The sequence below is a fragment of the Lathyrus oleraceus genome, chromosome 7, assembly GCF_024323335.1.
Source record: "Lathyrus oleraceus cultivar Zhongwan6 chromosome 7, CAAS_Psat_ZW6_1.0, whole genome shotgun sequence".
In the NCBI taxonomy this organism is placed as follows: domain Eukaryota; kingdom Viridiplantae; phylum Streptophyta; class Magnoliopsida; order Fabales; family Fabaceae; genus Lathyrus; species Lathyrus oleraceus.
The window spans coordinates 183,254,806-183,271,782 of NC_066585.1; the positions used below are offsets into that span (position 1 = coordinate 183,254,806).

General features: G+C 33.9%; 1 protein-coding gene across 1 annotated transcript; it reads right to left on the reverse strand.

Moving 5' to 3' along the window:
* Positions 1-7,586: 7,586 nt before the first annotated feature.
* On the reverse strand, positions 7,587-9,365 carry LOC127103337 (uncharacterized). The gene is made up of 2 exons (XM_051040602.1): positions 8,944-9,365; positions 7,587-8,855 (listed from the first exon to the last, which is right to left on the reverse strand). Exons 1-2 carry the CDS (start codon positions 9,173-9,175, stop codon positions 7,792-7,794), a joined length of 1,296 nt encoding a protein of 431 aa, XP_050896559.1. The 5' UTR covers positions 9,176-9,365; the 3' UTR covers positions 7,587-7,791.
* Between the last annotated feature and the right edge of the window lie 7,612 nt (positions 9,366-16,977).

The following is a 16,977-nucleotide window of genomic DNA, read 5'->3' on the forward strand; positions in this document are numbered from 1 at the left end:
TCAGGCTGGAAATCGATTTCCCCTTTCTGGGAATCAATTTCTTGGACTGGTATAGCAGAAATTCTGCTGTCAAAAGTCCGAATTTCATCCATGATCATGTCTCGACTAATCATGATCTTCTTGTTACTCATATCAAACAACTTGTAGCCTCCAGTAGGATGATAACCAACAAGCAACATTTTTTCACCCTTGTCATCTAACTTCTTTCGAAGTTGACCCGGAATATGTCGAAACGCTACCGAACCGAAAACACGCAAATGACTCAAACTCGGTTTGAATCCGGACCATACCTCTTATGGAGTAACCTTTTCAAGCTTCTTTGTAGGATACCTATTCAGCAAATAGGCGGCAGTAGAAACGGCTTCACCCCAAAGCTCTTTCGGTAAATTCTTCGCTTTCAACATGCTATGCACCATGTTCATAATCGTCCGATTTTTCCTCTCGGCAACACCATTTTGTTGAGGCGTATAAGGTGGTACAACCTCACGCACTATACCCTCGTCATCACAATAACTCCTAAATTCACCCGACGTAAATTCGCCTCCACCGTCGGTTTTGAGAATTTTGAGTTTGTGACCTCTTTGTCGCTGAACCATGGATTTGAACCGTTTGAACACTTCAAACACCTCATCCTTCCTCCTAATGAGAGAAATCCATAACTTCCTACTAAAATCATCAATAAACGTGACGAAGTATCGGTTGCCTCCATACGAATTGACTTGCATTGGTCCGCATACATCGGAATACACCACCTTAAGGTGATGCTTGGTCCTATGACCCGCATCCTTGCTGAAATTACTCTTGTGTTGCTTCCCTTGCACACACTCATCACATATTTCAGATGGAATATTAATCCGTGGCAGCCCGGACACCATACCGTGCTTATGTAACGTGTCGAGGTCTCGAAAGTTGAGATGATCGAGACGGTAGTGCCATAACCATTCTTCACGACTTGCAGCAGTAGCTAAGCACCTATTCTCCATAACTTTCAACTCAATCTTGAAAGTTCTATTGGCAGCCATAGGAGCCTTAAGGATCAAAACACTGTTTTGGTCCAAAACACACAAAACCTTGTTTTCCATGCGAATCGTGTAATTCCTTTCAAGCAATTGGCCAATACTTAAAAGATTACATTTGATTCCAGGAATATACAATACATCTTTGATCAAGGAATGACCACCATCCCTTCTCATGATCAAAACATCACCGACACCGTCGGCCGCTAAAGTCGTGTTATCTGCGAATCTCACTCTACTTCGTGTGGCTTGATTGATCTTCACGAACCAATCCTTTCTACCAGTCATATGAGTCGAACAACCAGAATCCAAGTACCACTCATCACTACCTTGAACTCCATCTCAAACCGTTACCAATGCGTTTTTCTTCGAACGCGTTTTCTGCACTTTTTCGGTACTGCAGTAGTTGTTGTCCAACAACTTTCTACTGCTGTCCATGCCATTATTCTCCTTCGTAATCACCACAAGAAGCGTATTTTCATCATCTGTTTCTTGCCTAGCTACCTTAGCCTCATCCGAATCATTTTCCTTGCGTTTTGAGCGACATTCTCTCGAAAAATGCCCAAACCTTTGACAATTATAACACTTCATGGAACTTTTGTCGAGTGGTTTGTAGGCGCTTTGATTACCCTCTTTGGAGCTTCCTTCACCCTTTAGCCCCTTTGAATTTTGTGGATCTTTTCCACCAAAATTCTGGAAATTCTTATTACTTCTAGAAGACCATTTCCCTTTCGATCTCTTGTTCTTTTTATTTAAACGAGCTTGCAAAGCCACTTCCGCTTTCGCCTTATCGTTTCCTCTTTCATCCATCCTTTGTTCATGAGCTTCCAATGAGCTTTGAAGCTTATCTTTGGTCATAGTCTTGAGGTCCTTCGATTCTTCAATCGCAACGACAATGTTATTGAATCTAGGTGTTAAAGAACGCAACACTTTTGATACAATATTCTGCTCTGAAATAACTTCACCGCAAGACTTCATTTGATTCACCAAACGTGTAACACGCGTCACATAATCATTGACCGTTTCCTTTTCTTCCATTTGAAGTAACTCGAATTGACGTTTGTGAGTTTGTAACCTCACAACCTTTGCTTTGTCTACCCTGCATAAGCCTTCTCAAGAATCCCCCAAGCTTGCTTTGCCGAGTCATAATCGCCAACTTTCTCAAAGTTGTCACTATCGACGCAAGAATGTATCAAGAAGAGAGCTTTGTAGTCTTTCTTCTTCTCTTCTTTGTGAGTAGCTTGCTGGGCTGCAGTAGCCTCTTCAACAAGAGGAGTAACACTGGTGGTAATCACATCAAGCACATCTTGATAACCGAACAAGACTTTCATTTGCTTGCACCATTTGTCGTAGTTCTTCGAATCAAGAATTGGAAGGTTGGTGGGTATTTTATCGTTTGAAACGGACATGATTGCAGCGGAATAGGATCAGAACCAAAGCTCTTGATGTCAAATGTTGGAACAAGATCAAACTTGTTCAAGGTGAATCAATGGTGGAAGTTGTTATTTTGGTGGTAGAAAGGTTAATGGAGGAAGATGATGAAAATAGAGAAATAAGAAAAATTGAGATGAGAATATTGAATGACATTATCTGAAGGCATTAACCACAAATATTACAATTGAGGTCTATTTATAGTGTACAAACCACTAAACAAACAGACTAAACTAAGCATCCAAAACTGCCTAATAAAACAAAACTGTTTTTTCTATTTTGGCTTCAAGAAATTGCTATTTCTGCAGCAAACGAGAAGCCTTCCAAAATAGCTTCTCAAATAAGCTATTCTCCAAAAACACTTCAAAAGTCAATTACACTGCATTTGACTTATTCTAATCATCCAACAAACATGTTACTCCAAATAATATTTTGTGAAATTTTTATATATCAAGACAATTCAATGGTCAATATGTTCTTTGTGAAATCAAATGTCCACCTCTACTCTGCCTAAAAATTATTCCAGACAAAAGAATAATAATAATGACAAATAATAAATTGTAATATCTTATTGACCGAGAGTTAGAATTTCAACATGACTTTGAACTAATGTAAATACAAACTCGCATATATATGCAATTTAATAAACTATGGAAACACTATTTTAAAAGAAACTAATGAAGAAACAAGTTAAAAAAAAATTACTATATAAGACAATATATAGAGTCGGAAAAGCCAAGAAAAATAGTGCTTGTAAAGTTTGAAGAAACTAATTAAAAAATATTTTAATTATATAATAGTGTAAGTTTTTGTTATCCTTGTTATTGTTCTTATTGTTCTTGTTGCTCTTATTGTTGTTCTTGTTATTGTTCTTATTGTTCTTGTTGTTGTTCTTATCGTCGTTCTTGTTTTTTTTTCTTGTTGTTATTGTTGTTCTTCTTGTTTTTCTTGTTTTTCTTGTTATTCTTGTAGTAGTTGTTGTTGTTATTGTTATTGTTATTGTTGTTGTTTTTGTTGTTATTATTAATATTATTGTTGTTATTGTTCTTGTTATTCGTATTATTCATATTGTTTTTGTTGCTGTTGTGTTAAAAATATTTAATATTATATATTATGATGAAAATTATCAATGTAGCTAGACAAAAATAAAAAATGTTGAAAGACTTTTCACCACGGGTATTTAAAATAATTATGGTTACAGGTATTTCCAGTTTTCTACCACGGAGACTGGATTGTAGTTGTAAATAACCCACGCACAATCACACCCTACCTAACAACGGTTGATCAACCGTTATTATAAGTCTTTCGTAATCGTGGTTATAAGTATTTTTCTTAGTAGTGGTTCGCCCTCACTCTGTGCTTAATCTACTCTTAATGGTTGTCTATTAAAAATTGGTTGGTCTTCTAATATGATTTGTAACAAAATTACAAGAGTTTGTACAATCACAATATCCAAAATAAACGCTGAAAAATAAATTTCTTCTTTCTGGATCTTTGACTTGTATGTAATCTATGAACTAAACTCTATGTGAAATCTTTACTCGAATTCACTTCTTCAATCTTCCATCCCCAACAACCCGCTCCTAAGTCTATGTTCTGCATAAATCTTTACTTGATTCTGTTGGTATCTTGAGTGTTGGTCTATTTGAATATTGAGAAGAAATTCTACCCCGTCTGTAGGCTTCCACACAACACTACGAAGGCCAACCTGGAGAGAAGAACCTCTTTCTTTTCCACAGGAATTGTTAGAACCATTCACAACACCACACAATATTATGAACCTCTGAAATCTTAGACAAATATTCAAAGAAATGTTAAATTCAAAATTGAATATCCTCAATAATCATAAATATTTAAAGATAAGATTTAGATCCATGCAACAATGAAAAAACAATGAGTTAGAAGATGAAAGAAATCATTTGCAAGGGTTCATAAAAGATCCAAAACTCTTTTGAAAAATGAAAGAACAAGTGATTTGTGAGTTTTCAAATAAATAATGGAAGTATGTGTTTTCTAACATTATGAATGATTTAAGAAGAAAAAAAAGGATTTATAAGTGCTAGAGATTAAGCGCAAAAGATAGTGAAAAATCATGCATGATTCAAGTTATGAGCACTTATGTGATTTGATTTAAGTGGGGAAGTAGTTTGGAACAATATCTACACTTATGAGAAACCCATTTTTGCCATGATTCAAGTCAAGGCAATGTTATGATTCAAGTCACACATGGCTTGATTTGAGTCAAGAATAAGCTATGATTCGACTCAAACAAGACAAAGGTAAACCATGTTTTCATGATTTGATTCATGAACAAGGTGTAATTTGAGTCACAAGATTCATGATTCAACTCGTGCACAAATTGTGATTCGACTCACAGAGTTCTAATTTCCTTTTATTTTCTTTGATTCAACTCATAGGGTGTGTGATTCGAATCACACACCTATAATCTCAAAATTTTGCAATTTTGAATATGTTTTTAGATTTAACTTATGTCTTAACTTGAACCAATCTCAAATATGGTTCTTAATCCAAAACTCAAATAATTGACTTAAAGCATAATGATCATACTCAAACACAAACAGTTTGAGTTAAGCATGCTAAAACATGGATCTAAAACTTGATCCAAAAATGTGCAATTGATTAGGAGACTCAATTATATAAACTAAAAACCAAAATAAAGCTTAAGAGACAAGTAACAGAACTACATAGCAGAGGCATGCAACTTCGGTTTCCCCCTTTTTGATGCTTGGTAAGCTTTGACTTGGAATTGAGTTGAATTCAAGCAAAAGCAAAGTGTGATCAATGTTTTCCTTTAGTTGCTTGTACTCTGATGGATAATTTACTAGCAAGTGTACTAGTGTTGTTATCGAGTAATAAAATAAATTTGTCTCCACAAAGATTGCAAACTTAAAACAAGAGATATTTTGTGATGTAAATAAAAACAGTAATTGAGGGGTTTTAAGCTTGCTTTGGTAGGAAACACAAGAAGATATTTGTCGCACCCCAAATTTTGACCATCTTTCTTCTAACCTAAGGACTAGGTCAATGACATGTCCAGAGTCCATGTAAGGCATCTGATCAACCCCAGTGACCTAAATAGTCAAAGGGAGACCATTTTGAATTTTTAAGTCTCTAATCCATCTTGATTAACTGTTAATTTAAGTCTGGGTTTTAGTTTAACATAACTAGTTGTTAGTCATTAATCATTAAAACTTCAAAGACTTTGTTTTTTTATTAATTATAGTTCACTAGTAGTGTGTTAATTATATTTTTGATTAATTTAAATTAATTAGATTTTATTAATTGAATTAATAGAATTGGGTTTTTGGTTAATTAAATCATTCTCAATTAAGATTAATTAAGTTAATTAGGATTGGTTAATTTAATTAGATTAATTAATAAGTTTTTTTTTGCTGATTTGTTTTTGTTTTATTTTTAAAAAATTTGGATCCTGAGTTGGTTCATTGCATCTTCTTTTGTTGTGGCCCCTTTTATCACATTTGGTACTTCTGTATGTAATTTCAACTCTCCTCAATCTTGAACCACCCTCACATAATTTCCTAAACTTAAATTTCTTTAGTCTGCCAGGTTCTTTCTTGTACAAAGGAGGGTGTAAATCATATGCATTAACTTCATGCCACATATCTATTCCATTTATTGGACTTATAACAAAACTATAACAAAGTGCATACATTTCCCTATAGTAGAAATCATCCAGAAAATCCTCTATTTTTGTGTGTGTCTATAGCTTAATGTTGCACAAACATGTCTACAAGGAATGCCTACCAAATCCAAAACCTACATGTAGATATTCTTTTGCATTCTATCCTCACCCTATACCTTTTATTCTTGACAAATATAATTTTCATTCCATTTAAAATTGACCACTTTATTATTTTATCCTTGAAATCACTTAAGGAATTCAATTTCATACCTAACTTAAACTCATAGTCCTTATATAATATATCCTTCCTAAATTTTTCATAGTTCAGAAGTTTTTCATCTTCAAAGGCATCTGAATTTGAGTTACCCAGTTCATCACTCACATATTGGTCTTCCCCATCATCCACTCTTTGAGATACTTTGGTTTTATGAGTTTTGACTATCCTAGCAGGTGCAACCAATTTCAATTTCTTCTTCTTTGGGTTAATTTCTTTTGGGGTGACTTAGTGTCACAAACCTTAATCCTATATGACTTCCCTTTTGATTTCAACTATGTTTGTACCACCTTTGGGTCTCTTAACTTCAATTACTTCAAATTCATCATCCAATATAGTTGTTCTCTCATCCTCAATATCATCAAACCTAACCCTTTTTGCATCATCATCACTTTCAACTAATTCCTCTTCTTCGTCACTTGATTCAGTACATTCAGTCAAATCAATATATTGAGACTCAACACTTTGACATTGATGTCCTTCACATTGTGTTCAACATATAAATGAACTTCAATATGGTTTCCAATAGCATAACTCGCAACATCTACAACTCGATCATCCTTGTTAACTTAAAAAAAAATCATTTATACCGTCAAGTTTTTGCTCTAAACCCTAAAGTCATTTCTTTCATTACCCCAGTCTGGAACCAATTTCAACACTTCTGAGACACCCCATTTTTCAATATTTTGATCATTTACAGTGGTTTGAACCCCACTCTTATAGAACATTTTTTGTCTCTGACAAACTCCCCCCGTAATGGAAAACAACACCGAATATACTCATACTCAATTTCAGAACGACATGCATCAGAGTTAGAGTCTATTACACACACAAAATTAATAAAATAAGAGGAAATAAAAATCTCTTTGTTCGAAGTTCTTGGACGAATTAAACTAACAAACCAATATAGACAACTTCCTTCAACATTTTTCAAACCAACTCTCTTCTTCTCCTTTGTAAGTTTTGTGTTAAACGGAGTTTATTTATTTATTTCTATGTTAGGTAAGTTTTGTGTTAAATGGAGTTTATTTATTTATTTCTATGTTAGGGAAAAATAGGGAGAAAAAGTATAGAGACTTTCAATTCTATTTATTCAAATTCAATAAATAATTCAATAATAAAATATCACTTAAAGTTCTAAACTTTAAAAGAACTTAACCTTCAACCTTCATTTAACAATGTTCAAATCTCTCTTTCTCTGTATTTTTATATATAATAGAATAATTAAATTACCTCCACACATGTTTTTTATAAAATACAAATATATATATTTCTTGGACTTTTGAGCATCATACATAACTGAAAGTGCTTCAGCCAAAAAAAACAAAATTCAAAGTGCATACACAAGCAACCATTTCCCCAATTAAAATGAATTACATTAAACACACTAATTAAGAAAAAACAGGTCAATTATTCGGCGGGTTGGTGCCCCGACCCATTCCAAACTCCGTTCCACCTCTTTGCGGTTCATCCCCACCAGTCACTGCCATTGCATGGTAAACCGGAACCGGACCTGGGTTCGGCACAGCTTGATACACTTGTTGTTTCAAACCGTCACGAACCACCGCAGCCGTGGGACTGTAGGGCTGCACTGGGGACACATGCCTCATCCCTGCACCATACACTTGACCCGAACCCGGAACCATATGATGATACCCAATTGGAACCTGAGGTTGCATAACTGCATGATAAGGTTGTTGAACGAATGGATAATGAACCTGTTGGATCGGCATATTTCCGGGTTGAACTGAACCCGAAATATAGTAAACTGGAACCGGTTGTGCATGATGACCCGAATATGCAGCTTCTTGCGCCTGTGAAGCTTGTGCTTGTGGTTGAGGGTAGTGTACGGCAGGGTTAATCTGGTAAACATTCGGTTTCAATTGCGGTTGAAAAACCGTTTCGTTTTGATTTTCTTTGAAATCAGAAACCGGGTTTTCGAGTTTGGTTTTAACCGGTGGAAGATTCGGGATAGAAGGCACACTCAACGCTGATGAAGTTGAACAAAACGGTGAAGAAACAACCGGAGCAGGAGAGCCCGGATCCGAATTGGAAACATTATCATGTTGTTGAAGAAGGTGCCGTTCCTTAGGTCGTAATTCGCGGAGGTTTTGGTTTGTTTCTTCGGAGTTATTATCCAACCCGAATAAATAATCTGGTACTTCAGAAAGCATAGAAGAAGCTTCTGAGCGACCTCGTTCGAGTCCTGAAACGCCACCGTTTAAAGCGTCCATGAACCAGTTTTCTCTTTTAGTTGAGCCGTTTAAGAGCGAGCTTATGCTGTTGGCTCGAGAATCTTCGCCTTCAGGGAAGAGGAAGACACGAAGCCGAGCCGCTCGTGGGTTTTCATTCTGTGAGACGCGGTCGTACTCGTCTATCATGTTCTCCACGTCTTCGTCTGTTGTTACTGTGATCAACGCGTCTAGGTCTTCGTTTGGAAGTTGGTACTTTGCCGTTATGTTGCTCATGCCTGCACGCGATCAAAATTCAAAACCACCATAGAAAAAAACTATAAGAAATTGAGAAAATTGAAAAAGGGAAGGTTTGGAAATTGTTACCGCAGAGTTTAGAGAGTTTGTGGACAAGGGCGGAGAACGGAATAGAGCGATTGACGGCGACGATTCGGGTGTCGCCGCCGACGTAACGGAGTTGATTGTCGGAGGGACGGGGGAGGATCTTGCCGCCGAAACTACACATGAAGCGTACACGTGGCGGAGCGTCTTGGAAGTGATCGGAGCGAGGGGAAGCGGAGACGGAATCATCGTCTAAGTGTGGGAGTGACGACGCCATTATCCACAGTGGCGGGGAAAGGAAGCGTTATTTGATGAAAATAAATAATAAAAAAAATTAGAACATATTTGGATTCGGTGGTGGGAGACACGTATTAATTGTCCGCTGGCATTGGTTTGTATGCTCTATCAATCAACGGAGTATTTATCAGGGACCGCCCCAATCCCACACCCACTTGGTCTCTCATTCGTTGGTGCCAATTGCAATACTTTTATATATAAAATAAAATAAAAGATAATATGATGTCACACCAATCATAGCATATAAATACATGATATTTTAATAATGTGAAAATGGAGATGCACATTTAACAGCTTTTTTATATAAGAAATAAATAAAAAAATGATAATTACCTAGATTATATTTATTTACTATTGATTATTAGTAAAAAGTAAAAACCATGCTACCGGCACACATAGTTGCAGTCAAATACGGAAAAATGATAATGTTATCTTTTTTTTATATATCTTGGTTAATGCATTAGAGTCGTATGGTATCTTTATTATCAAAATTTAATATTGTATTATGTTTAGATTAGATAGGCTGAAGAATCTGAAAAGTAAAAGAAAAATTAATATACAGAGATTTTAAGCTAAATGTTTTGTTTTATAGCATCCGAAAAATTAAGGACCGAAAAATTAAGGATTTAGGATCATAGAAAATTTAATTTCGACTTGTTTCTTTTATATAATAGAAAGAGATAGTAAGAATTGTGTTCGTAATTTTTTTTTTTTAAGTGGAAGATGATCCTAAAATTTATAAGGAAACAATGGTTTCAAATGACTTCTCTTTTTGGAAGGATGTTATCCAAGACGAAATGGATTCAACATTGTCAAACCATACTCGAGAACTTGTCGATCTACCTAAGGATTAAGAGTCATTGGATGCAAGTGGGTGTTTAGAAGGAAGTATCATAGTGATGGTACATTAAACACCTACATGTATAGATTAATAGCTAAGGATTTAGACAAAATAAAAGTGTTGATTATTTTTACACATATGCACTGGTAGCAAGGACGACGACAATTAGAGTATCATTTGCATTAGCTTCTTTATATGAACTTACAGTTCATCAAATGGATGTCAAACGACATTTCTAAATGGAGATCTTGATGAAGAGATTTACATGGAGAAACTAGAAGGTTACGTGCTTCCTTGTAATGAACAAAGAGGAGACACACAACTTAGGGGGAGAATTTTCAATCATTATCAAAACACAAATTCAAAGAGTTTGTCATCATCAAAAAGGGGAGATTGTGAAAAATATATCTTATGTCTAGTTTGATTTTAATGAAGACAAAGATTATCAAAGAAGAAAATGATCAAAAGTGTCATGTGCATCAATGATGAAGTTAATCAAGAAGATTTAGCATAGAAATTCAAGTGAAGATTTGATACAAGTGTACATAAATAAGGTGCTCATTGCAATTTATACCATACTACTTTAAAATTGCTCATAATTTCATCTCTCACTTCATCTAAAAACCTTATTGCAACATCTTGCATGATCATTTAAAAACCTTCTTCATCTAATTATTGTGACAAGTGTTTGTACACAGTTGTGTGAGAACATTGTGATATTCCCTTGTCGCTATGTTGATTACATGTTGATCATTAACAACGAGATGAATGGAATTTTAGAAACAAAGAGGTTTCTAACTTCTACATTCAAGATGAATGATCTTGGACTAGTTGACACACTTTTGGAAATCAAAGTAAGGCGAAATAGTGAGGATTATGGACTTAGTCAAACACATTATGTTGAGAAAATTATTGATAAGTTCAAACACTTAGTTTCAAGAAAGTGAGTACTCTATTTGATGCTAGTGATAAATTTTAAAATAATGATGGAAGATTAGTGGTTCAATTGAAATATGCAAGTGTAATTGGTTGTCTAATGAATTTGATGTAATGTAATAGACCAGGCATAGCATTTGCAGTTAGTAAATGAGTAGATTTACTAGTAATCTAAATGATGAATATTGGTAGGCCATAACTAGAATTTTCCGTTATGTTTTAAAAACCAAAAATCTTGGCCTTCATTACGGTAGGTTTCTTGCCATTCTAGAAAGATATACTGATGTGAGTTGGATATCGAGTGTTGGAGATTATAAATCTAAAAATGGATGGATATTTATATTAGTCGGAGGTGAAATTTCTTGGAATAGCAAGAAAAAAACGTGTATTACTCTGTCGACCATGGAATCGGAGTTTGTGGCTCTTGCGTCCGTTGGACAAGAAGCGGAATGGTTGAGGGACCTTCTGTTGGAGATTCCATTAGCTAAGGACAATGTTTCAAAAGTGATGATACATTATGATAGTCAAGCCACCCTAGCTAGAGCATTCAATGAAGTATACAATGGAAAGTCTAGGCACATAGGTCTTAGACATTCTTTGATTAAGGATGGAATCATTTCACTAACATATATACAAACAATCTATAATTTAGCTGATCCGTTTACTAAGCCACTAGGCAGAGACTTAGTAAACACTACCTCGAGAGGTATGGGATTAAAACTCCTTCAATAAGGGTTCCGACAACAACAACAACTCAATCTGAAGTTAACAAACACTAACATAAGATTCAATGGGTAACAATAAGTCGTTGACTTGGATGTTTGTGCAACATTATGTGACAATATTGACTATTACATATTGAGGGTTGAGTTTTTTCAAACTCTTAATGAAGTTATATATCGAGGATATGTATCTTAAGAAATAGATACAAAATGAACTTCACCTATATGAATTTTGAGATGGTGTCGTCTCAAAGTGAGAGTTGGAGTTTCTCTCATGAAAAATTCATGAAAACATGAAAAAACACATAGCCATAAATAGTGTTAGGCGAGAGATGTAGGTGAAAAACCATTAAAGAATGTGTATATGGTAACACCAATATAATCATAAGGGATAACGGTTCAAAGCATAACTACCTAACATTTCGATTAAACTTTGTGCTATCCTTATTAAGGTTAAGTTCAAATCGAAAGATACTTAACTATATTAGTATTATTTTCCTCTCTTTTTCTTGAATTGGTCTTGTCATTATTAGAACAAGTGGGGGATTGTTGTAAATTATTAATAATTAATAATCTTGAGTGTATTTCAAAATGACAAGAAAATATGCATGTGAAGGTTAATTTTTGAATTCAGAAATAGGAAACATTTGTGAATTGTTGCAGTAGGCAGTTTGTATTTTAAATTTGAAAATAGGCAATAATTTGTACAGTGTTGCAGAATGCGAAACAGTACAGCCTTTAAAAACTGTTGTTGTAGGCAAAACAATGCAACATTTGAAAAATGTTGATGTAGGCGAAACAGTGCAACATTTAGCAAAAGTGTTGTTGAATGCGTGTGTTTCATCAAGGGTCACATCCTTATGAAACAACACCAGTTTGACCTATAATTTGAGCATTTCGGATTCAGAAAAATCATAACAAAAATGCATATCCTCTAGAATAAATTCCAGACACTCTTCTCCACATTCGAGTTTTCGTCTTATGCAAACTCGAGAAGGTTGAATTATCCTAGGTATTCCTGCGTAGAAACTCTAAGACAATCTGAGAGTGCTTGAAATACTATAAGGAAAGTGACTTGTTCATTATTCTAGCCTTGATCCATTTGATTTAAAATAATTTTCTAACATTTAATACCTAAAAGAAACCCCTACAACTTTATTAAAATAACATTATAAATTCCATGATTCCGCACAATCTCTTTAATTAAGTGATTGATGAGTTGTGAATGATACCACCATTATCATATTAATCGTGAAAAATTGGTGTTAATCTTCAACCCCAATCGAGGTTTTGTCCAATGAAAATTCCCTAGTAATATTATCATCTTTAGAAGCGAACAGACGACTAACCTTATTCTCATTATGATAATTTGTGTTGACAAATTTCAAATTTGAGTACCAAGTTTAGTCTTTCTAGAAAAAATTAGGTTGTTGCAATCATTCCAAAAATACCTAAAAGAAACCTAAAAAAAAGTAGGTCAATTATGGTGCTAACTCCAATGATATGTCAAGGTTGTATTTCACTCCAACCACACATGTATGTCGAGGTTAAAAAAATACCCAAATTGTCCTCTATGATAAATTGATTCAAATACTTCTTCACATCCTTGGAATCTCAAAGCATATGCATAATTATTTCAGTTTGAGATTGATATTAGAGCCTAGACCATTTGATTTATCTTACTCATTTTGTCTTTACATGTCACGTACTTGAGAGACTGTGAACCGTTATGAAATATCATGACCTAAGCCTACATGATATCAACAAAACTTGTCCCAAGCGCCCCCTCGATCACATGAGATGCATAAAGAGAACTTAAATAAGGATATGCAAGGTGACACATTTTTCAAGTCATAAAGGAAAACTCACCATATCATGCTACATCTTTAAGTATGATTCACCCACCATGTCACATAATGGATCGGGGTTATATGAGTCATAGTCGAGATGTTAGCCTCAAGGAATGATGTGTTTTCCAAATCATATCATGATATATTTCTAGTGATGAGTCACTCACCATTTTCTGTGATAGTATAACCCTAATATCCCGCACATTTTGCTAGGTTCAAAGGTATATATATATATATATATATATATATATATATATATATATATATATATATATATATATATATATATATATATATATATATATATATATATATATATATATATATATATATATATATATATATATATATATATATATATATATATATATATAAAAGTAGAAAGGTTAGGTTAGATCATCATATGTCAGAACCGTAAAGACCTCTTACTTAACATATCACAAGCATGGTTATCTTTATTGTACATATAGTAAGTACAAAACTAAATATCATCATTTTTCATAAGATGGGGGAATCTTTGTGCATTTGTGATCAAGATTCACGGATGACTTGAGAATCAAATGGATTTTGTTTTGGACCGGTAAGAAGGCCTAATAATTGCAGTCGAGAGAAACGTGATAATTCACTAAAGTCACTGGTGGAGCATGAACACTATAATGGACTAGAGCGTAGGGGATCCGGACCCATGGTCCATTTAATAGATCTCAATATCCCACACATAAAGATCAACAAACTTTCATAACCACCGTACTATATAAAGATGAAGCGTGTCATTCTCTAAGGACAATTCAAATTCAAATTGAAACTTCATTCACTTATTTTGCTCTCATGTTTACTTGAGTGTTAGATTGATAACCTTGCAGCCTAACTCTAATCTCACTATAATGAAAGTTCAAGTCCTCTGTTGAACTATGCAACCTTCGATCTGCGATCAATTCTGGTTCCCTAGCGAAACATATATGAACAGGTCCCTTCCAATGCAAAAACTTTCTAAATGAAGGATATGGATTACTGATATCCATATTCTAATAACTAATATAATTATAAGCTCATTTTAGTTAGAAAATTTCATCAATGGGCATATCCCAATTAGGACTATCATTGTTTCCATTGGTTACAACCTTCAAATCAACTATTAAACCTTAAATAAATCCATGGAGGAAAGTCCCAATCATGTTCAAACTCCATTCATTATTCACCACATAATTGGAAACTAAGTACTCATTTTCTCTAGGAGGAATGTAAGTTGCATATTGATCTTCAAAAGATCTAAAATTTGGGATCCAATAGTCTCTCCAAAATGGATTATGACTATTCTAATGTGAGTATAAACATGATCCCATGATTTATAAATTGCTCTCTAATTATTAGGTGAGTTGTTTTGCACATTTATGAGAGGGGTGAAAATGTTTTCCAATTAAGTTTGACTCTTATAACTTGCACCCATACTTGACCAGGATCAAACACTAAATACCTGGAAAGCTTGTACTTACAAGCTTGATTTAACATGCAAATATTTCTAAACCCAATGCCACCATCCTATTTAGGGAGACAAATATTCTTTAAGGACATTTAGAGAATATTTTAGAGAGATTCTTAGGATCTAAAAGTCTCTCTGAAATTTATTATGACTCATATAATGTGAGTGTTAACATGATCACATGCTTTGGAAATTTCTCTCCAACTATTAGAAGAGTTTTTTTGCATATTTATGATAGAAGTTAAAATATTTTAACAATTGTGTTTAGCTCTCATAACTTTTACCCATAATTGATCAGCATCAACCATCAAATGATAAGAAATCGTGTTCATGTAATCTTTATTTACCATGAAAAGGAATGCACTACTAAGGAATTGCTTACCTCTATAAAATAGAGGTATACAATATCTGATAATGTTGAGTCTGGACGTCTATTGAAAGAGTTAATGGACATGAAATATGACAATATTAAGGATGTTAGAGATTTCATGCTGAAAATTGTTCATTATCGAACGAAGTTGAAAACCCATAAGATTTACTTTAATGATAAGTTTATAGTAGTACACACCTTGAATTTCTACCCTTTGATTTCATCCAAATAAAGACTTCTTATAACACCATTGGGATAACCTTATTACCAAGAGTGTGAATAACCTTATTACCAAGAGTGTTGCTAAGGGAGGGAAACTTAAGAATAAAAGTGTAGTAGCCTTACTATATGTCTATACTAAACCTCAACCTCATTTTGACAAGAGTAATAGGGAAAACAAAAACTCGTCAAATTCTTCTCACAAATATCAAAATTTTAAGAAACTACACATAACTTAGCACAATTGTAGGAAGCCCCATGTAAAATGCTTTAAGAGATTTAATTGGTTCTTTTTGTGTAAGGATAAGGGACATAAGAAACTTGATTGTCCAAAGCTCCAAACTTGGCTAGATAATAAGAAAAAGTCTAGAGGTAACAACTTTGCCTTTGTTTGTTTGGAGTCTTATCTAGTCGATGTTCCTATAAATTCTCAGTACCATGATAGTGGTTTGATTACCCACATTGATGTGTATGTACATGGGTTTAGAAACATGATGTATCCCAATCTAAGGGAAAGAAATATGAGGGTAGGAAATTATCTAGTAGTAGTCGTGGTGTCGATGAGAGATGTCAACATATTTTTAGATTATAGTTTTAAACTTGTTTTGAAAAAATACCTTTATGTACTTTCCTTTACGAGAAATTTTATTTCTATTTCTTTGTTGGATGAACTTGGTTTTAGTTTTCCTTTATGTAGTAGGAAAATAAGTATGGAATTTAACTTCTAAGTTGTTGGTTATGGATTTTTATTTGATGGTTTATATAAATTGTATTTGGCTTCTAAAAACTTTGTTTCATCCTTTATTGTTGAAAGTTTTGTTACTAAAAGGTGAAAGGTTAAGGAAAAATCCATTAATTTAGGGCATTAGGGCTTGGGTCATAATTCTAAAGAAAGGGTTGAGAGATTAACCAAAGAAAATATTATACATTCATTAAATTTCGATGATATAAGTACTTGTGTAGATTGCATTAAAGGAAAATTTACTAAACCAAAAGAAAAGGTGAAACTAGAAGGTATGAACTCTTAGAAATTGTCCATATTGATATTAGTGGGCCACAGACTCCTATAATTTATGGTAATATATATTTTATCACATTTATTGATGACTTTTTCAAATATGATTATCTTTATTAGATTAAAGAGAAACATGAAGCTCTTGATAAATTAAAATAAAATAAAATAATGAAGCATAGAAATGATTGGGAAAAATGATCAAGATTTTAAGGTCTAACTGTGGTGGGGAGTATGGTGAATATGGTATCGCGTGATAATATATGGGACCATTCGTTTCATATTTGCAAGATTGTATAATTTTCCCACAGTATAACATATGGGAACATTCGCTTTATACTTGAAATATTGT